Source organism: Hylobates moloch, unplaced genomic scaffold, assembly GCF_009828535.3.
Source record: "Hylobates moloch isolate HMO894 unplaced genomic scaffold, HMol_V3 SCAFFOLD_17, whole genome shotgun sequence".
In the NCBI taxonomy this organism is placed as follows: domain Eukaryota; kingdom Metazoa; phylum Chordata; class Mammalia; order Primates; family Hylobatidae; genus Hylobates; species Hylobates moloch.
The window spans coordinates 77886121-77908295 of record NW_026652292.1 but is presented as its reverse complement, the minus strand read 5'-3'; the positions used below and the strand labels follow the sequence as shown (position 1 = coordinate 77908295).

At 54.9% G+C, this 22175-nt stretch overlaps 1 protein-coding gene across 7 annotated transcripts in view; it reads left to right on the top strand.

Moving 5' to 3' along the window:
• PPP2R2C (protein phosphatase 2 regulatory subunit Bgamma) overlaps nucleotides 1–17736 on the top strand; it is a 244447-nt gene extending 226711 nt beyond the window's left edge. For all 7 annotated transcript variants that reach the window (XM_032135887.2, XM_058429969.1, XM_032135886.2 and 4 more), the window contains 3 exons: nucleotides 4886–5055; nucleotides 9009–9100; nucleotides 14724–17736. In XM_032135887.2, the coding sequence (XP_031991778.1) occupies nucleotides 4886–5055; nucleotides 9009–9100; nucleotides 14724–15015 (554 nt within the window). In that variant the 3' untranslated portion in view covers nucleotides 15016–17736. The remainder of the gene's footprint in view (nucleotides 1–4885; nucleotides 5056–9008; nucleotides 9101–14723) is intronic.
• The last annotated feature ends 4439 nt before the right edge of the window (nucleotides 17737–22175 follow it).

Below are 22175 nucleotides of genomic sequence, written 5' to 3'. Positions count from 1 at the left end.
TGCTCTCTGCCCAGCACATGGCGAGGCAGGGGCTAGGGGAGGCAGGGGGAGATGCCTAGGGCTCAACATTGAGGAGATGCTCACCCCCAGAGCCTTGAGTGGATGCAGTGCCCTAGGGGCCCAGCAGGAAGGGGGCTGGAGTGTGCAGCAGAGGGGAACTCGTGTGTGTGAGGCAGCAGCAGCAGGCTGGTTGGGACCCATTGAGAAGATGCTGGTCAGCTACAGGTAGGAGCCTAAACCTTGATCCTGTGGGCACTGGGGAGCCAAGGAAGGCTTTAAGCAGAAGGAGGTGCCGTCGGTTGTGTGTGAGGCTGGAAAGGAAGGCGGGCACCCGCTGTCAGGCTTCACCTCCCGTTCCCTTTGATTCACAGGTCCGTCAGGGCCGCCCCACACCTTGGTTGGGCTCCCCAGGTCCCCTCCACCTTGGCCTGAGCTGGGGATGGGGGTGGGGAGGGCTCTTTGTGGCCACAGCACCATGCAACACCCAGGGAGGAGGGGCATGTGGTTGTCAGGGGACCGGCTCGAGCCATGAGAGCTCTAATTACGCAAAATCATTAAAAAGAAACAGGATGGAGATTTCAGCTGATTGAGAGCTCTCCAACTTTTAAATAATTAGGGCGTGGAGGAGTGGGTGGAGATGGGACTGGGCCCATCACAAGTGACGGGGGCTCTGAGACATGTTTTTTAAACCCACGGCAGGAATAATTACTGTGAAATGTCCTTAGCGATTCAGTCAATTAGAGGGGAGACCCCTTATCTCTTGTTAGCGCTCTGAAGGAGGTGCAGCGGTGTGTGTGTGCGTGTGTGTGTGTGTGTTTGCGTGCGCACTTGGGGGCAGGAATTGATATGGAATAGTAGATTCCACTATCTTTTGGAAAAAATCTATTGTGTCAAAAATTTCATAGAAATGTCTAAAAAGAAAAAGAGGAACTTTTAGTAATGGTTTTTCAGGCTTATTAATATCCCTTCTGATCTATCGTTTGCATTTCTGTTCCTTGTGTCCTTAAAAGCCCTCAGAAATGCCCGAGTACAGCCAGCAGTGGGGCGACAAGGGCCAGCGCCATTTGGCTTTCCGTTTCCACCTATCGATTCAATTGTCCTCTCAGCCTTTGATCTTTGCGGTTTTTCCTCCTGGAGGCTGGTAGGAGACTTGGTCACTCGCTCTGCCCTGTGACACCCAGCGCCGGTGCACCCTGTGATTCTGGCTGCATCCACCTGCAAGTCATGCTGGGAACCTAGACCAGCCCTCGAGGTTTGGGGGAGTCTGGTTTGAGAGACCCCTGAGCAGTCGAGGGGGTACTAAGGCCACTCCTGAATTCAGCCTGCGAGAGGCCGCCCTGGCTCAGTTTTGGACTCACCTCTAAGTGGCAGAAAGCCTAGTTCAGGCCAGACAGGGTTCCCGCCACTCACCTGGGCAGGTGCCGGGGGGCCACCAGGTCCCGCTGAGATTCTGTTCCTTGTTTCCATCCATTTAGCCACCAGGGGTCCCTCTTCTCTCGAGCCCTCTCCCTGCTTCTCCCAAATATGAGGTCTCCACCCAATGCTAATCGAAAGGCAGCACAACATAACCGCTTGAAGGAATCAAGCGTTCAAAGTGACTTTCTTTACTGTAGGTATCGGAGAGAAAAAGGAACTGGGGTTGATCCTTCTTTGGCTTAACAAAGAAAAACTACAAATATATATATATATATATATATCTACAGAAACAAAGATGCCAATTTAATTATTATTATAGGGGCACAAAACATTATCGTGTGAGATGACCAATTAGAACTCAGAGGTTTCAGAAGCTCAAGGTGACTCCCAGGGAGATTTTACTATCCCTACCCCACCCATCCTCCTCCGAAGGCAGGGAGGGGTTGGAGGGCTAGCAGGAGGGAGGGAGGGAAGGAGGGAGGGAGGGAGGAAAGGAGGGAGGGAGGGAAGTGGGTAGGGCGGCAGCACTCATCGCGCAGTGGGCTTACTCCACACAGGATCTTTGCTGCCTGTGGCCCTGCCTGTACCCAGGGTGGTGCCAGACCTGGCTTCAGCCCCCTCCTCCCACCCCTTCCTGAAAAGCGCCCTTGGCTCCTGTTGTAGGGAGGAGCAAGGCCAGGGCTCAGGGAGGTGAAGGCATTCAGGGCCATACGAGGGGCTCAGGGATTCAGACCCTGGCAGCCTGTTCTCTCCCAGCTCCCTCTGCGAGCAGCCTCACCCTTCCTTCCCGTGGTGCTGGTTTTCTTTCTGGTCCTCCCTTCAATGTGCCCTTATGGAAAGAGGAAAGCTTGGGCCACTGAGAAGGGCATCCCTGTGAATGACGGAGGGAGATTGGGCTCAGGAGGCAGGTCTGGGGACCGTGGGCGTGTGGAGGGGTGGGTTGGGCTCCTGGAAAGGGAGGCGCCTACTGTCAGTTTTGAGTTTCGTTAAACACCTGCCAGCCCGACAGCATTCTAATTCCAAAATATGGCACCACGTATTAGTGGATAAACTAGGCTCCCTCCCGCCTTCCCGGTCTTGACGCCAGGACTGGAAGGAGTGACCACCTGCCCTCAGGATACCCAGTGCGGTGCTGCGGCTTTGAGGGCAGAGGTGTGGGGTTGAAGGCTGCCACTGCCTACCAGAGGCTGTGGAGAGGCTAAGGTCGGAGATATAGCTCTCCTGAGCTTCAGGGGTCTGCTTCAGAGACAGGTGTTTGGAGGCCTTGCTCTCAACAGAGTTGGGGGGGTTGGGGAACCTTCCTCTCGCCTGCCTGCTCTGATTTGGGGGGATACCAGAGGCATGAACATAAACGTGGGAACCTTTTCCTGGCCTGTAAGCAGCTTCCCTCCCCCCCCCTCCCCCTCCCCTCCCCTCCCCTCCCCTCACCTCCCCTCACCTCCCCTCACCTCCCCTCCCCTCACCTCCCTGCACGCAGTGGCCTGGGATCAGGTTGGTGACACCTTGGCTCTGCAGCCATGGCCCACTGGGTGCTGGAACTTCCTTCCTCCATGGGGAGGGGACTCTAGCCTCCTCCCTGCCCCTCCCCACCTCCTTAACTCAGACTTCATCCTCCCTGTCTCTGAACCCTCAGTGGCGCCCATTTCCCTAATGGTGACTTCCTCACCCCTCGCCGTGGCCCGTGAGATCCTGTGTGGGTGGCCCCTTGCGTCCCTCTTCCCCCTGCTCACTCCTTTCTCTGCCTGCATGGCCCTTGGCGTGTCCCTGCCTCAGGGCCTTTGCATGTGCCGTCCCTTCTGCCCAGCGCACCCCTCTCCAGGCATCGCCACCGATCTCTCCCCAGCTTCACTCAGACCTTGGTCAAACAGCACCTCCCGTGGAGGCCCTGTCCACCTAAACTACCAGCCCCCAGTGCCTATCTCCCCGCTGGCTCTTCGTCCCCAGCGCTTGCCGCTCCCTGGCAGTGCAGGGCACCACTTAGTTTTATTGTCTGTATCTGCAAGGAGAATGTTGGCTGCACGGGAATGGTGGCTTTATGCTGGTCACTGCATCATCCCAGGACCTGGCACAGAGTAGGTTCTGTTTGCATTGGTTGATTGAGTGAGTGAGTAAATGAATGAATGAATGAATGAGTCCATCAGGGCATCCAGTGGACCCTGCAGAGGGGAGCTGGACAGGAGTTGTATTTCTGGAGAGGCAGTGGCCAGGTACAGCGTCCACCTTGGACAAGAGGGAGAATGGGGTGCTGCTATTTCCCATGAGGGGATAAGGGGCTGGGACAGACCTGGGAGGCAGGACATGAGCCCTTGTGGCTGAGAGGGCCAGCAGGGAGGGGCCTCTCAGGAGCCTGAGGGCGCTGTGATCAGCTCTGCTTCCCTGTTTCAGGGGTAGAGACCAGAACAGGCCAGCAGGCAAGGCTGCCACTCAGCCAGTTTCCATGGGGACAGCTGGACAGGTTGTCATACGTTTAGGTCTTTCCAGATTGGCTGGTGGATGGCTGTCAACCCCATCACCCCGTCCTCTTCCCATGGCTCCCTGGGTCTCTCTGTGGCCCAGGTCCTAGGGAGTTAGTGCCTGGCTCAACAGGGGTCCTAGTCCCCACACTACTTCAGCCCCAGGGTCACTGCTACCAGTGAGACAGATACCAGCAGAAACGAGCTTAGAGACCTTGTCCCACTTTGGGAACCTCTGCAGCTCAGGAAGGCCAAGTTATGGGGGCAGTGGGGAGGGGACGCTGTCTGGGGAGTCCTCATTGCCCACTCTGTCCCAGTCTATAATTGTCCAGGGTGGGCAGCAAACTGTTGCCTTTAGGGACCAGATAAGCAACTTCCTGTGCAGAGCAGGTGCTCCAAGAAAAAAGGAGATGGTCAGTGGGTGGCACATAGGAGACTGTACCACCTCTGTGGCAGTCAGATTTGATTTTGTTACAAACCCCATGGCAACGAAGCAAAACCTGCCTGTGAGGAGGGCTCAGCCATGCCTGCCCAGGACACCATGAACAGAGATAACTACCAGCCCAAGGTCCCAGGGCCAGTTAGTGCCAGAGCCACAAGCAGTGCCCAGCCTGGTGGAGGACATCGTCCAGCACATTCAAGAATGTCAGGACACCTTTGCAATCTGGCATTCAGCATCACCAGCAGGGGGCAGTAGAGGGCAGCACATCAAGTATAGCTCTGGCTTCAAATCCCGACGCTACCATCTTCTTCCAGCACTGACTCCCCAGGCATGGGTTTTAGCCAGATGCTCCTCCGTTTTCTTGGCTATGAATGGGGATAGTAATGGCTATTTCTACACAGCACAGAATCTTACCAGGCTCGTTCCCTGGTAAGTTTTTAGTTCTAGGTTTGAGGAACGAATGAATGACTGAATAAACACAGCATGGGCCCAGGTGCAAAACAGAGTCATCTGTCGTGCCAACCCCTTGGGCAGGAGTAGTCCAGTGACGGCCATTGCTTCTCTGTCTCCACAGTCTTTGAAGAGCCCGAGGACCCCAGTAACCGCTCCTTCTTCTCGGAAATCATCTCCTCCGTGTCCGACGTGAAGTTCAGCCACAGTGGCCGCTACATGCTCACCCGGGACTACCTTACAGTCAAGGTCTGGGACCTGAACATGGAGGCAAGACCCATAGAGACCTACCAGGTGGGCACCACAGCAGGAGACCCCCAATCCGGGGTCTTTTTCCCCTATGCTGAGATCCCCATGGAGGGGGCCTTCCTAGCCGGGCGTGGCTTTCATATGCCCAATATGTAGGTGAAGACATGGAGGCTGAGGAAATCCGGCAGCTCATCCCCACACGTAGCTTGGCAGAGGGCCGGAGCGCTCAGTCTTGCCTCACAGGCAGCTTCAGATGTCCCTGAACAAGGCCTGCGGTCCAGGGCCCAGGGGCCTCAATTCCAGGGTGGAGAGAGATGTGGGAACAGAGATGAGCATCAGGCTGGGCCCCAGTGGAGTGTGCAGACGATAGCTTCCCTCCCCACTTCCCGGGAGCCTGCATCGGAGCTGTACCATTAAAGTGGGTTAAGCGTTGCCCTCCCAGGGTGCATCCGTAAGCAGTGCACGCAGAGGGGAACTGAGCACCTGTTTCCTTCCCAGATCCTCAGCACAGGCCTGTAAGCCCGGAGTACAGGTGAAGCCCAGGCCCTTCTTGGACAGTATTATTTATTATCTTGCTATTATCATCCATTCAGATATGTTAGGGGGTAGACAACAAAACTCATGTGATGTTAAAATAAAATGTGGACTTGAAAGAAATGTGGGATGGCTTCAAAGCTGGTTCCAGTTAGGTGGGGAGATCAGGGAGGCTTGTTGGAGGAGGTGGCATTTGTGCTGGGCCTTGAAGGATGAGTAAGATCTGGCCGTGCAAACATGGGTGGGAAAACACCCCACCAGAAACCCCAGCTGTTTCCTCACCGTGTCATTCCTCACACACGGGGTGCCACGTGCTTGACATCTGTCACCTCCATTCCTTACTGCATGGTGACAAGGAGCCATCATCCTATTTGGTGGAAAGGGAAGCCGGGCGGCACAGGCCCCACTGGGAACAGGTGCAGAGCTCAGAGAGTGGGCTGCTCTGATCTGACCTGGGCCCCAGAGGAACAGCGCACGCTCCTGGAAGCCACACACCCACAACGACCACTATGGGGACCGCCCGTTTGTCAGCCACATGTGTTTACTTGAGTTCTTGCGACTGCCCCAGCTCCTCCATCAGGCCCCCTCCTCACACTGCACACCCCAGGCAGGACTCAGCCCTCCTCTGTCACTGTGGGAATGGCAGAGACCCCAGACTAGGAGAGGGACAGGATGAGCCCGGCTCAAGCCTGCAGGAGCAACTCTCTGGCTCCCTCTGGAGGCAGCTCCGGGAAATGAACATTTCCAACCCCCTCCGGCCCGTTGTCCGGTCACTTAACCTCCATCCCTGTGGTCAACGAAGGCCCATGAACCCCTGAAACTACATGGAATGTGTTCTATGGGCATTTTCAGGGGGAGGGGGACACAGCTTTCCGAAATTCTCATGAAGGACCCCACGAAGGAGGGGAATGACTGTTCTGGAGCGTGAGGCCCTAAGCTGGGCACTTGGCATCTGGCCCAGCTGACCTATTGATGCTAAAATAATAGCAATAACTACATAAAAGCAGCACAACAACCAACATTTTTTGGCTTATGATGTGCTAGAGATTGTGTGTAGCAGGACTGCGTTCGGCTGGTGTGCAGAGCTTAACAAATCGGGGCTGTTTTTCTCCCACCACAGGGAGTCTGGAGAGGGCAGTCCAGGAAGATGGGGGGGCTCCATGACCCCGGCAGCGCCACAGTGGTTCCTTCTGTGATCCAGTCCACCATCATTTGGGCGTTGGTTTTCCACCCTCACATGTGGTACCTCATGGTGGCAAAGTGGCTGCCATACCTCCGAGCACTTTGCCTACATTCCAGGCAGGAAATAGGAAATGCGCTAGATCTCACCCCTGGGGTCTGTTGCGTGTTTCACTGTGATTGTAAAATTTTCCCCAGAATGCTTCTCAGAAGACTTCTTACACCTCATTGTCTAGAATGGGTCCCTGGCAGCCACCACAGTGGCTGGGAAAATTAATAGTTTAACAGCCTCTGTGGTTGAAGAAGGCAAGGGTGAAGGGGCTGGGGACGGTTGTTGAATGAGCCACGCTGAGGTAAGTCCGTAGTATACTTTGCCTCATCTAAGCCTCCCAGCTGTCCTGGGAGGTGGGGCCGGTATTCTCCCCAACCCATTTTATTGGAAGGCAATTGAGTTAAATGGCAAATCTGTGACAGAGCCAGCAAGCAGCGGACCTTAGATTGACATTCAGTCTTTCTCCAGAGCTCTTCCTCACCCTGCCACTAGAGGGCAGAAGATGCTTAGTGCACGGGAGAGAGATCAGCATGCGCATTTGGACGCGTGCATCACCAAGGCTGCTGGGACTGAGTAAGGAGGACACACAAAAATGCAGAGCCGGGGGTGGGACATGAACACTAAAACCTGCTGCCATTCATCCCCCTTGATTTTAGTTGTTACACATACTGAGCCAGTACCCTGTGCCCAGCACAGTGCTAGACCCTGGGCCCAGAGATAAGGAAGAACCTTGGCCTCACCCTCAAGGGTCCCAGACAGACAGGAACACAGTGACCCTCAGCATGGGGGGGCTGCAGCCCAGGGGCCCAAGGGGAAGGCAAAGGTCACCAGGAGGACACGGGGGCTGGAGAGGGATGAGCAGGGCCCCAGGTGGGAGTCAGTTAGCCTTGTCTAACCATCCTGTCTGCAGTGAATAGCAGGCCCCTCCACCCAATCCTGCTTCCCCTAGTGCCACTCTGTTTTCCTGTGTAGCTCTTACCACCATATTAGTCAGATGGCTCAGAGAAACAGAACCAACAGGATGGGGATAGAGACCGAGAAAGAGAGGGAGATTTGAAGGAATGAGCTTACGTGGCATGTTCTAAATCTGCAGAGCAGGCCGGCAGGCTGGTGACCCAGGGGAGAGTGACTGTGCGAGCCCACAGGCATCTGTTGGCAGAATCCCCCGGTCCTCAGGGAGGTCTGTCTTTGTTCTATCAGGGCCTTCGACTGATTGGACGAGGCCCCCCACATGACGGAAGGCAGCCTGCTTTACTCAGTATATCAGCTTAAATGTTAACCTCCCCTACAAAATGTCTTCACAGAAACACCAAGTATCTGGGTACCATGGCCCAGCCAAGCTGACACACGAAATTGACGTTCACACCACCCTTCACATTTTCTCACATTTTCTGTGTTCATTGGAGTTGTTAATTTCAACTCCTGGGAGTTGAAACCAGGCTCCATGGCACCCAGTTACCTCCCCTTCCCCACCCAGAGGGCAGAGCTCATGCCCTGTTGTCCTGGCAGCTCCAGCCCCAGCAGAGGGCTGGCACTCATGAGGCCCTCCAGGTATAGGGCTTGTAGGACCTGCTGCAGTCAGGTGGATGCGGGTCATGGGGTGTCACCATCTCTCCTGTGGGGTACGGGAATCCTGGGGAAGGGTCCTGGTCAGCCTCTTAGAGGCTGTGTGACCCTGTGAGCTTCAGTGCCTCGTGCTGTGGATGGATGAGAAACCTGTGTGGGTTCCCTCTTCCCCTTTCGTGATGGCCGTCACCCTGTGTTCTCAGTGATCATTACCCTCAAAAGGCCTGCCCTGCACTTAATCCCAGAACCACTGTGAGGTTCGCCCTCTCATCACTTTAAGTTTGAAGAAACCGAGGCTCAGAGAGGTGAAGTCACTCGTCCAAGATCACACACCTGGGAGGGCAGACCCAGGATCTGGACCCCAGGCAGTCCTGGCCCCTGTGCTGTGGGTGTTCCGTTTGTCACAGTGTACTCTGTGCCCTGGTGCTGTTCCCATCTCGGACCACAGCTCGGAGGTCAGCCATGTGCCCGGTCGTGGGCCTCCCGATGAGATGAGCAGGGCTGTGTCGGGCTGTGTCAGAGCATTCAGACCCCCGATGAGATGAGCAGGGCTGTGTCGGGCTGTGTCAGGTCATGTAGACCCTCGCTGCTCTTTGCAACCCTTCTTGTGGAGGGGCTGGGACGGTCGGGGCTCCCCGTCCACTCACCTCATCCCTTCTCCCACCAGGTCCACGACTACCTTCGGAGCAAGCTCTGTTCCCTGTATGAGAACGACTGCATTTTCGACAAGTTTGAATGTGCCTGGAACGGGAGCGACAGGTAAGCCCTGACCTCAGCCCGCACCTCACCTCACCGTAGGGAGGGTTTCTCCCCTGCAGGAGTCTGGGCTGGGATCCCGGTGACCCGCAGCATGGGGCTACTCAGCCTCAATGGGTCCAGGTGTCTGGGTGAAGCCCACGCTCTCCAGAGCAGGTCCAACTCGCAGCGCTCAGATTCAAGCAGTGGGACATGAAACTTTTCTTCATCTTCTGTCACTGAACCTCACAGCCACGTTGGTGTCTGCCCTATGGGCAGTGGTGGGAACATATTTCGTTAATTCAGGGTCCCCAGTGATGTGCTCCCCTCTCCTAGCTTGTCAGGGGGGAGGGCTGTAGTCCAGCACCTGGTCACCATCATCCACCCACGCCTGCATGCCCTGAGACAGCCCTGCGCCCCTGTGGCTTTGACCATCGGTCTACTCACCCCTCCTCCCATCACCACTGCTGTCTCCCTCTCTGCCTGGTGACACCCCACTCAGGCCCGCTGAAGCTCGGGGGCTCCTCGGAGCTCCTGCACCCTCCAGGGCTTGTCACAATCCACAGGTCCAGCCGTCTCTCAACCCCACCTGCCTGGAAAGTGGCCCCCCAGTGCCAGAAGTGAGTTCCTGTGTCTCCCTAGCCTGGGCTCAGCCCAGGGCAGGCATGGACAAGGGGGCCGTGGCAGGGGCCCCTCACCTGACCTCTGTGTCTCTTCTCTGGGATTATTCCTCCATTCTGGAGGTGGGAAAATCCCTCTTCTGCCCTCCCAAATCACATCAGCTTTGTGCTCAGGGTCCTGCCGGGTGTAAGATTCTGAAATGGACAAGCCTACTCTCCATCTGTGCGTTTCGAGCTCAGAAGCTGAGAGGTGGCCTCTCAGTGTCTCCTACAGCTGCTTCCTCAAGGAGAAGATGCCTCCGAGTCCAGCTGCCCAGATCCAGAAGTGGGTCTCCAGGTGACAGACAGTGCGGAGATAAAGACCACATTGGCTGCTAGATCAGAATACCACCTGTCAGGAGCCTATGTACTGTCACCTCCTCCCCGCAGTCCTGCCCAGTGTGGTGGGCAAGGAGGGTGGAGTGAGAGCCAGCAGCCCTGACTCAGGTGTCAACTGGTAGGGGGGTGTCCACCCTGTGGATGGCATCAGTCACATGACAGGTCTGGGCTCTCCCAGACCTCTGAGGGTGGCCGGCACTATGGTGGTCATGTGAGAGCTGCCGCACTATGACTCCCTGTGGCTCTGGGCACAGCGCTGGGACCATCAGGGTTGGTGTGTGGGATAAGGGGAGGGCTGGACATGGCATGGACAGGACCAGGAGGGAGCCCCCTGGAAGCAGGGCTGGATCCAAGTGGGGGGCCAAGCCATTGTGTCCAGAGAAGGAGATTTCTGAGAGAGCTGCCAACATCCTGGAGCTCCCCCAGCCCTCAGGGGTCTCCGAGCAGAGCCCGAGCTCAGGCGAGGGGCCGGCATGGTGATCACAGGGGGCCACTAAAGGATGCTTAGAAAACCAGGATGGAGGCCTGGCCTGGGGCTGGGCTGGCACAGCTGGGTCAGCAGGACACAGGACCTTCTCTCTAGGTCCTGCCCCCAGATAGATCCCAGACACCCCCAGCAGACAGGGCTCCTCCCATGCTCCTGAGCTGCAGGCCCTGACACATTTGGGGTTCCCTGGTGCAGTGGGTCCCAAGAGGGTCTATCCAAATCGGACGAGAGGGACCTGCAGCTGTAAAAAGCTGATTCCAGCTTTTATGTGCGTTTTGCGGGGTAGGTCCCCGCTGGCTGCGACCCACTGCCCGTCCTTCCTTCAAGCTGCCACCAGGGGGCACCCGCAGCCAGGTGATGCCTGCTCCCAGGACTGGAGAAGCCACTGAACTCCCCTAGGCTGACAGTGGTGTCCAAGCCTGGGCTCTCCTGTCCTGCCTCCCACCCGCCACTTCCTGCGTGCATTTTACACGCCAGCCATGCCCTGTCCTAGTGGTCCCCCACCCGCCTCACTGTCTCTCGCTCCACACCTGGCTCTGCTCTGCCCGGCTGGAACCTCTGTCCTTGTTTGCCTCCCACAATGGGTGGGGTGCCCTGGGGGGCTACTATGACTCAACCTGTTCTGAGCCCTTCACTGGGGACCTCAGGTGTGTCCAGTGGCTGTGGATGTTTCTAGAAGGCATAGAGGTGTGCCATCTCCCACTTCACTTTGAGCACTGTTCTGAGAACAACATGCCCCATGGTCAGGGGTCCCAAGATAAACAGACCCTAGGTCCTGCCTTCCAGGGGCTCAGAGGCTCAGGAGACAAGCAAGGATTCTCCCCAGGTTCCCACATCCTTGCAGACCAAAGCAGACTCGAATCCTCGCGGGCTCCCAGTTGCTGCCCTCGTATTCCTGGTGACCCCCTCTGACAGTTGGCCCGGCCCACAGAGTGCCGCTGCTGCCGCACGCACAGTGGCTGCCCGATGGCCCCTGCCGTAGGGCTTCCTAGCACCGGCAGAACGCGGATGGGCAGCGCGCTGTGGAGAGGCAGCACCTCTCCTGCTGGACTCTCTCAGTTTCTGGTCCACATTCTACCCCTCTCCACTGTGTGCTTGAGGAAGCCCTTAAGTCAGCTCAGCTGGAAAGTGGTTCTAGGAAACTGTGGCTTTCGTGGCCACTTTGGGGATGAGACCATGTGTGATGCCTTCAGCAAGATCCCAGTTCGTAGGGGCAGGGGTGCCGCAGTGATCCTGCGTGGACTATCCTATTGGCAGGCCTGCCCTTCCCCTGGTTACCCACCTGGAGGAGTCCCTCAGACCCTCCCACAACCGGCTTCAACGCCCCCTCCTCCATGAAGTTCTCCTTGATTTGTCCTGCCTCGGGGGAGGGATTTGTGCCAGCCGAGCGTGCTCGGGTGCAGGAGTCAAACACACCTACACTTGCTCTGAGAAGTCCCGGGCAAGGCTCCCCCAGGGGCTCATGCTGTATCCCTAGGGCTGTTTTTTTCTTTCCGGCCGTTTTCTTCTCTCCATGCTTCCCCACCTCGGCACCTCCCTGCTTCTTCTTACACACTGGCCTCTTCCTCTCCCTCTTCTGAGATGACCCCCAAATCATTCCCCTTTTCATTTTCCTCAGCCAGCCAACCCCTCCCAGGGACTGTGTAAAACTCTCATGGAAGGATTTGATTGGCTCTGTGTGGGTCACTTGCCCACTTTTTGGACCAATCAGCATGGACAGGAATATCACATGCCCCAGTTGGCCAGGCCAGGGGGCAGGGAGAGCACTGTGATTGACAGCTCACAGGGACAGGGAGTGCAGTGGCGCGATCTCGGCTCACTGCAACCTCTGCCTCCTGGAGTCAAGCACTTCTCCTGCCTCAGCCTCCCAAGTACCTGGGATTACAGGCGCCGTGGGTGGCAGGGGCAGGAGCCTTTCTTTCCCCAAAGGAAAGAGGAGTGGAGCACTGGGGCTGAAAGCAGCTGGCATTGTGGTCCCACATGCAGATGAGGCTAGGAGAGGTGAAGCAGCTCACCTGCCCTTTTCCCTGTTAAGGGAACCTTCTGGAATTTAAGAAACCTGCATGAATGTGAGGAATGACTCTCATGGTGCTGGGGCCTGGTGTTCTAGGATGAGAGGGGCCCCTCCCTCTCCCCCAGAGCACGTGTCAGCTGAATTCCACACCCGAACAGGGGGAGGATCAGGAACTGTGTGGGTTGCAAATGACTTTAATTATGTCGCTCTCCTTCCGCTAAATGGATCAGAAGAGCCAGCATTGTGTGAAATCACCCAGGTTCATTCTGTGAACTGTTCCCTGAAGAACAAAGGGGGCTGCCTCCTCCCTGTGTCGGCGCGGGGAGTGTGGCCTCCCCCAGTCAGCCTGTGGCGCCTGGGCAGGGCCCTTCTGTGGGACTCGTGCACCTGGCCCCCTCGCATGCCGCTTCCCTTGTCCCAGGCTCTGAGTCACATATAAAGCGGGTGCGGCTTTGGTCACATGGACAATTAGGATCGAGGAGTACCTGGTAAATAACAAGAGGCAAAGTGCCTCAAGCCCAGCACAGTGCGGGGTGTTCAGCCTACGTCCCCTGATTCACGCTCACCAGGGGCTGCATTCCCTTGCTGACCCCAGTTTTTATAGAAAATTAAGATAGTGCGCTTGTCAGGGTAGGGCAGAGCTGGGATCCGGACCCAGGTGGACCCTCCTGACCGCAGTGCCTGAGCTCACGTGTGAGCTTTTGTCCTCTGTGCATAACCCCTGGAGACCCAGGGATCCGCCTGGTTCTGTCACAGAGCAGGGTCACCCTCAGGAAGCCCAGCTCAGCTTCCAAAAGGAAACAGGATTTCTTCTCTGAAGAGCCTTCAGCAGAACAACTTCTTTATGGTCGCTTTTCGGAACACCCTCTTCCTCCCCAGTTACCTCACACCCCACAGCTGCTCCAGGGCCCTGCAGAGGCCAAACCCCAAAACCCTCCCTCTGGGCGCAGGCCCACAGAGCTGTGCTTTCTCTCCTGCCTCTTACTATGTGGATGAACTTATCCTTCCTCCCACCGGCAGGAACCCCTTCTCCTTAGGAGCAGGGAGAGCAGAGAAATGGTGTGGAATTCTCTTTAGCGGGACGGTGAGGGCAGTGAGCCCCTGCACATCAGCGCTGCTCGCCCCGCCCCTCATGGCAATGCATGTTTGTTTATTCACCCAACTCCTCGGGACAGGCGGGCCCCTGGAGGGAAGCAGGGCCTGGTGGTTTTCTGTCCCAGCTGCTTCCGTGTCTACCTCCTGCTGTGGTCGCACAGTCCGTTTGGAAGGCCAGAGCTTTCTCTCCTGGACTAACAGAAATTACAGGAGGGTATTTTCTTTTCTTTTTTTTTCGAGACGGAGTTTTGCTCTTATTGCCCAGGCTGGAGTGCAGTGGCGCGATCTTGGCTCACTACAACCTTGCCTCCTGGATTCAAGCAACTCTCCTGCCTCAGCCTCCTGAGTAGCTGGTATTACAGGTGCCCACCACCATGTCCAGCTAATTTTTGTATTTTTAGTAGAGACACGGTTTCATCATGTTGGCCAGGCTGGTCTCAAACTCCTGACCTCAGGTGATCTGCCTGCCTTGGCCTCCCAAAGTGCTGGGATTACAGGTGTGAGCCACCACGCCTGGCCAGGAGGGTATTTTCATGATGATTGGGGCAGAGCATAAAAAGGATCTTAGCTCCTGGCCCCAAAGTCTGCGTGTTGGTGGCCGCTGACATGTGAGGGGGTATAAGAGACCCCAAGAGACAGGGGAATAGAGGCAGCTATGGGTTCCCTTTCCAGGGAGTGATGGCCCTGTAGGCTCTGGGATTGCTTTCTTTTTCATTTGTTTGTTGTTTTGAGACAGAGTTTTACTCTGTTACCCAGGCTAGACTGCAGTGGTAAATCACAGCTCACTGCAGTCTCTGCCTCCCCAGGCTCAGGTGATCCTCCTGCCTCAACCTCCCAAATAGCTGGGACTACAGTCATTTTTAATTTTTTTTTTGTAGAGGTGGAGTCTCGCTGTGTTGTCCAGGCTGGTCTTGAACTCCTAGGCTGAAGCGATCTTCCCACCGGGGCCTCTGAAAGTCCTGGGATTGTAGGCATGAGCCCCCACACCTGGGCTTATTTCTTGAGAAGAGGCTTGTGTTTCTCCTCACCTGACGCCTCTCCTTCTCCCACCAGCGTCATCATGACCGGGGCCTACAACAACTTCTTCCGCATGTTCGACCGGAACACCAAGCGGGACGTGACCCTGGAGGCCTCGAGGGAAAGCAGCAAGCCCCGGGCTGTGCTCAAGCCACGGCGCGTGTGCGTCGGGGGCAAGCGCCGGCGTGATGACATCAGTGTGGACAGCTTGGACTTCACCAAGAAGATCCTGCACACGGCCTGGCACCCGGCTGAGAACATCATTGCCATCGCCGCCACCAACAACCTGTACATCTTCCAGGACAAGGTAAACTCTGACATGCACTAGGTATGTGCAGATCCCGGCCCCTGCCACCCAGCCTCATGCAAGTCATCCCCGACATGACCTTCACGACAGCAATGCAAGGAGGGGAAGAAAGTCACGGCACTGACGAGGACAGCTGCAGAGGTGGCAGTGTGTGGACACAGGAAGCTTGGGCCCCCATCCCTGCCCCAGCTTCCCTGGGCCAGAATTGTGTTTGGCAGTAATTGTCTGTTTAAAAAAATAAAAAGGAAAGGAAGCGTTCACCGCCACAAATCATAAAATGGACATGACTGTGGAGTCTTACAGTTCAGGGTTCTTTCATTCACGTCCCTTCCCGTCTCGGTCTGCGGTCTTTACCACATCAATAGGACTTTTTATGCGTCCGGGTTAATATTTCACTCCAGTGCGTCCTGTTGCGGGGGCCGGAGCTGATGGGAGCTGCTTCTCCCCCATGCCTCACTGGTCCCAGATCAGGGTTCCAGCGACAGATGATGAATCTCAAACGAGCCGGCCAGGGGTTCTTTTGGTTATAAATGGGGCAATTCGCCCTGTCTCAGAGCTGATGATCTCGCCTTTGTTTTTTGGATGGTGAATTCGTGCTGAGAATTTGCAGATGCAAGCTCCTCTCCTAGGTCTTCTGAACGTCTTGAAACATCCCAGGTCCCAGGTCTGGTGCGGTTTCCCGAGAGGAATGGAGTGGGGTTTGTCTTCTGTGTGCCTGTGTCTTCATCTGATTCACCTGCCATTTGCTGAGCTTCTGCTGTGTGCCGGCCGTGGTGCTCAGCCCTAGAGGCAGTTGACTTACCCCCTGCAGCCCTCCCTGCAGCCTCACCCTTCAGCATTCACTGGGCACCTTCCCGGAGCGGACACTGACTCCCATGCACGATTTTTTGGAATCTTCCTCCTGACTGTGAGGTGGGTGTTCATTCATTTCCTCCATAAACACCAACTTCTTGAAGCGTGCCAGGCTCTGGGCTGGATGCTGGGGATAAGCGGGAACCCTTAGGATCCCCTCTGTCCACGAGAAGAAACTGAGGCTCTGAGCAGATGCACAGGTCACCCATGGCAGATGCCATGCAGTGGTGTCAGGAACCCATCCGGGTCTTCGCACAAGGTTCTCTCCAGTCCATCTCCTGGGTGGCTCGTGTTAAAGCGACATTCGAATGGAAGGTTTCGAAAGGAATGCCTCTTTGTCTTGTGAAGTAGGACATGGGAGACTTGGAGATGACAAGGGTCCGGGAGAACTTAGATGCAGTATGGAAGATGGAGAAGACCCCCCGGAGCTCCTCGCTCTGCTTGGTGGCTTCAGGAGTGTGGCCCTCCCCAGGGCTCCACTTCGCCCTGGGCTTGCACCCTCCTTGAGCCAATGCACTGAACTGCCTTTGAAAGGAAATTGCATGTTCTGACCATTTTAGGATACCTTTACTTTAAGGACCACACAGCCCCAGAGGACACGTCCCTCGGGAGCTCTGCCCCTCTGACAATGAGGGCCACAGAGACGGTGGTGTTTCCATGGTAAATGCTCCTGTTCTGGTGATACCAAACCTGCCCACCCCCCTGAGTCGTCTTTGCTCATGGACTCGCGGCAGAACCACGTAGTTTGGCATTTTGATTCAGAAAGCGGGGAGCAGAGACCCAGCCAAATCCAACCTTTTTTTTTTTGGTTTTGTTTTGTTTTTTACAAGATATAACCCAGGAAACAGACGCAGCTGAGGTTATTCTCAGTGGATTACAGTATACTTTTGTGTGTGTAAAAGCACAAAGTGCATGTGTACTCACTTCTGGCCATATAACATTTACACAGGGAAATGGATCATTGATTTTTTTTTAATCAACGTGAATGAAGAATGTTTGTTTATAGATCACTATAAAATCCAGTTGACCTGGACAGTATTATATGTACATATCTATTCTAATTAAATTTAACAATCAAAGGATTGGATTACTTTTTTCCCCCTTGTAAAGAGGTTCGAGAATGTGGTCAATTGTATAGATAGCGTGTTAAAGCCAAAACCCAGCTCTGAGGGCCTTACCCATTACTTGGATATTTGCTACGATCCATCTCCCTTTGTGAGTCAAATGTTAAGAGAAGAAACTTGTATTTGCAGCTAGAGGTTACTGTCACAACGTAGATCTAACATTTACCATCTTCAAAGTACGAATCTTACATGTTCTTCAAAAGGAGGTCTTAATACGGTTCCTAGTTCCTCACTTCTGTTTTAAACTTTGGGTACCAAACCAAAAAGGAGAAAAAAAGAAAGGAAAAGATCTTCTTTGAAGAAAAGTGTGTCTCTGGATCCCTGGAAGATAATGATGTCCAAAGCAAACTGTGAAGATAAAATGTGTGTTAAGGAAAGGTGTCGGGGGGAGGGACAAAACCAGAAACGGTGGAAGGACCAGCGTAATAGTCACAGACTTGCATCCTGGCTCTGCTTACATTTCCTGGTATTCTCGAATGTACGGGCGTTCACATAGTCATTGTGAAGTTGTTGGAGTTTCTTTGGTTTTGTTTTTAATTTAGCTCTTCTCTGAGGACGAAGCTCTTGGTGGTGGTGGTGGTGGTGGGGGTGGTGGTGTGGGATACATGGTGGTCAAGTTGTCAGCTCTCATCAATTTGGACTCTGTAACTCATAGGTGCATTCTTTTTTTCTTTGGTGTCTCACAAATTACCCAATTGTTGAATAAAACTATAAATATGTTAATACCAGCTTTTTCCAATAAAATAACAAATGTTACATCAAAAACGAGGCCCAGAATGCTGTTTGTTTTTAGTGAGTCCAACCTCATGGAGGTGGAGCCCATCAGGAGGCAATACAGTCGGTGGGGATGCCCATGGGCTTTGCACTGGGAAGCTGGGTTCGCATCAAGGGTTTGCTTCCTCTAGCTCCTAATGCAGCTCTTAACTTTCCCTAGCTCTGAATTCATCACTGAGGAAATGGAGCTAATAAGACTGCCTATCTTGTAGGTTTGTGGTGGGAGAGGAAGGGCAAGATTAACTTGGATAGTGCAAAACACAGTGCTTGGCACATGACACTCCGTAATGATAGTTGTCTTGTTTTGTCTTGCAGCAGGTGTGCATAGCCCATCATCATCTCCACACACACTCACACTCTCCATGAGAATATGATACAGATGAGGAAACGGATTCAAAGAGGTTAAAGAATTAGCTCACAATCACACAGGTAGCATATAACTCCTCATCCAGTGCTCCCCCACAGACATGCCTGAGGGTCCCAGAGAATGGAAGCCTGGGGGGAGAGAAACCACAGGGTACCTGGATTCTGCAGGAAGCCAGAGAGGCCCCGCCCCACCTGCCACAAAGGCTGAGCTAAACAGGGTAAGTGGGTAAGTGCCCCACGCATGCCTGGGTTTTCCTGCACTCTGCCCGGAGCCAGGCCCTGCCTCTGGCTTTCAAGAGGGAATTCTGGGCTTCAGGCTCAGCAGGAGGAAGGCAGGTGCTATTCTGTGGGTCTGCTGGCAGGGGCTTCATTGGCGCTCAGTTCCACAGCTCCAGGACAGAGCACAGGGAGGAGGTGGCCGCTTCCTGGCTGTGTGTCACTGGCCACTCACTAACCTCTCTGACCGTGTGTGTACATAGAGGGAGCGCATGCCGCTCCTCCTTAGCACTGTGGGGTGACTCGACTGAACCCCGCAGTCCTGCTGTGCTGGAGGTCACCCGGCCCCTACAGGGAAGGGATGTCTCGTTGAGGCTGCACGCTTTCCTTTCTGCAGAGCATGGGGGTTGCTATTGTTATACCCATTGTACACATGGAGAACAGGAGGCCTGGAGAGATGAGGTAATTTAACTGATACCCAAGTTAGTAGAATTAATAAGTGGAGGGGTCAGGATTCAAACCCCAGGGGTGGAAGTGGCAGGCATGTGCGGAGGCCCCGGGTGGTGATGGATCCTGCAGCCTCAGCCTCCCCAAACCCAACTTCAGCCAACATTGACTGATTGCCAGCTCTGGGATCTTGCAGATGTGATTAAGGTCATGGACCTGAAGATGGAGTTTAGCCTGGATTATCCACGTAGGACCCATCTAATCACCCAAGTCCGTGAAAGTGTAGAACCGTTCCTGGTTGTATTGGAGATAGCTGTAGCAACAGAAAAAGGCTCAGAAAGGCATGACATGAAGACTCGACCAGCGGTGCTGGATGTGAAGATGGAGGAGGGGGCCACCAGCCTAGGAACACAGGCAGCTTCTAGAAGCTGGAAAAGGCAAGGAAACAGATCCTCCTGGGACCCTCCGGAAGGAACCAGCCCTGCCCACACCTTGGTTTCAGCCCAGTGAGGCCTGTGTCAGACCTCTGACCTCCAGACTGGAAGAGAATAAATATGCTCTTTTAAGCCTCTCAGTTTGCGGTCATTTGTCATGGCAGTGCCAGGGACCCCATATCCCTGGGCACCTTCGTCCTGGTGACAAAGCCACCCCTTTAGGTAGGGATTTTCCCTGCTCACAGGCAAGGGCCCTCGGGAGGTCCACAGCATGCAGGGAAGCAGCAAAGCAGGGCCTGTAGCCCTGGTGGCACCTCATTGCCTTTCTTGAGCAGGGCAAGGGTAGGGCTCTTTCCTGGGGGGCTTCTGGTGATGGTTTATGGGGCTGCAAGGGACAGAGGGGCAGCCAGATGGTGGCAGAGGTAGTGAGCAGGGCTTCTAGAGGGCCAGGTGTGTGAGGGCTGGAGCCTGTGGAGTGGTGGGGAGCTGGCCCCTGGCCAGGGGCAGCTTGGCCTGCTCCAGTGGGGTCTGCACACATGGATGGGCTTCCACTCCACACCAGACCCTGTGCTCAGAGCTGTGGCAGGCAGAGGTGGCCTTGAGAGGGCTGGGAGAAATGATGCTCAATGCTCTTCCTCCTTGGACATCTCCGGAGCTCGTCTCTCCCCAGCCCTGCAGGTACTGAGGTTCCCGACACCCACTGGGCTAGGTCCGGGGCTTGGCGGGGCACCCCTGAGTGACCTGCCCTCCTGCCTGACCTGCCCCCCATGTCATTCCTAGTATTCACAGGGGACACACCAGGCTGTATACGGAGGCTCATCCATCCACACAGCCACCTGGTCAAGAGGATTCTGTGATTTTTCCACACATTTTATAAATAAGGAAACTGAAGCATGAAGAGGTGGGTGACTCCCTCATGGCCACAAACTGTGAGTGTTGGGGCCAGGGTCTGACCGCGGGCAGCGTGTCCACAGAGCCCCAAGGTCTTAATTACTAAACTGTGTCCTGGACCTTCTGGCTACCTGGGGGGCTTCAGGTCTCGGAAGGTGACATTCTGGTGTGTGTTTTCCCAGCCGCTGCTCACACCTTTCCCCTCCTGAAACCAACTGTGCGCCCTTTGCTCCTGAAAAGCCTCCTGAGCTGGGAGCCTCAATTCCTCCTGGCCCCACAGCCCTCGCTCCTCTCCATCACAGCCCGGGCCCCCTGGCACTGGCACGGAGCACGGACACGGATGTGAAGCCAGAGACCATCATTCACTCACTACCGTGTCCCTGGTGCCCTGCACAGTCCTTAGGGACTACTTACTGAGCGAGGTGTATGTGGGCTCAACCCTGGGTCCCCTGCAGCAGCCCAGAGAACCCTGCTCAACACTGCAGATCGAACACCCTCACTCCCACAGGCTCGAGAGTCAAAGAAGGGATCGAAACAAAGAGAATAGGAGCCGGACCGTGGCCTTGAAGATGGGAAGCAAGAAGGCACGTGGGGGAGTGGAAATGGCTTAGAGACTCAGAGAGCAGAGCCCAAGCCTGCGGTGGGGGCATCCACAAGGCAACTGGTTTGCATCATAGAACCCCAGAAAGGCTCTGGGCCTGGAGGCACCAGGGACCTCTGAGGGTGGGGAGCAAATTGAGGTTTTCCGAATGTCTTCCTCAGCAAGCATCCCTCTCCCACCCCTGCAGAAGGTGGGAGGTTCATTCCCCAGCGATTGTGCCAGAGGCTGCTGGGACCAGGACCCCAGGAAGACCTGGCGGCAGGCAGCCAACTGAGAACGGGTCACACCCAACCCACCCACACCCCGGGGAAGGTTAAAGGCCCCCTCACTGGGAAACTGGCCAGCTGGAGAGAAAACACCTAGGTTTGGACACTTGGAGGTCCCTTGAGATACTGCTCCATTGGCCAGACACGGTGTCTTACCCCTGTAATCCCAGCACTTTGGGAGACCAAGGCAGGCGAATTACCAGTGGTCAGGAGTTTGAGACCAGCCTGGCCAACACGGCAAAACCCTGTCCCTGCTAAGAACACAAAAATTATCCAGGCATGGTGGCATGAACCTAGAATCCCAGCTACTCGGGAGGCTGAGAGGGAGGAGAATGGCTTGAACATGGGAGGTGGAGGTTGCAGTAAGCCAAGATTACGCCACTGCACTCCAGCCTGGGTGACAGTGAGACTCCATCTCAAAAAAAGAAAAAAAAAAAGGTACTGCTCCACCAAAGCCTCCAACTGGGAAGCTGGCAGTTTGACACGCATCCCCACTCTGCCACAGGCACACAGAGATTCCAGGCAGCTGCTGAGATAGAAGCAGACAGCCCAGAATGCCAGACACTCAAGGACAGCCCTGCTGTGGAAAACACCAAGACGAAAACAAGCAAACAAGCAAAGAGGAAGGAAAAGAAGCTGCAACCTTCAGCTACAGTGCCAAGTGGAATACAGTTTTCAAAACTCTGATAATGGATATCTGCATAGAGATAAGAGAATATGGAAAACGTAGCCAAGGAAATACGTGAAGACTCTAAGGAGACAACCATGGAAATTAGAAGCATGATTGCAAAAATAAAGATCTCTGCAAAGATTGGAAGATACGGTTGAGGAAATTTCTCAGGAAGTAGAACAACAACAACAAAAAAAATCAAAGAGAATCCCAAAGAAAATAGGTGAGAAAAAGAGATAACCTCGGCTGGGTGTGGTGGCTCACACCTGTTAATCCCAGCACTTTGGGAGGCCAAGGCAGGCTGATCACTCGAGGTCAGGAGTTTGAGACCAAGCTGGCCAACATGGTGAAACCCGTCTCTACTAAAAATACAAAAATTAGCCGGGCGTGGTGACGTGCACCTGTAATCCCAGCTACTCGGGAGGCTGAGGCAGGAGAATCACTTGAACCCGGGAGGAGGAGCTTGTAGTGAGCCGAGATAGCGCCACTGCACTCCAGCCTGGGTGACAGAGTGAGACTCCATCTCAAAATAAATAAATA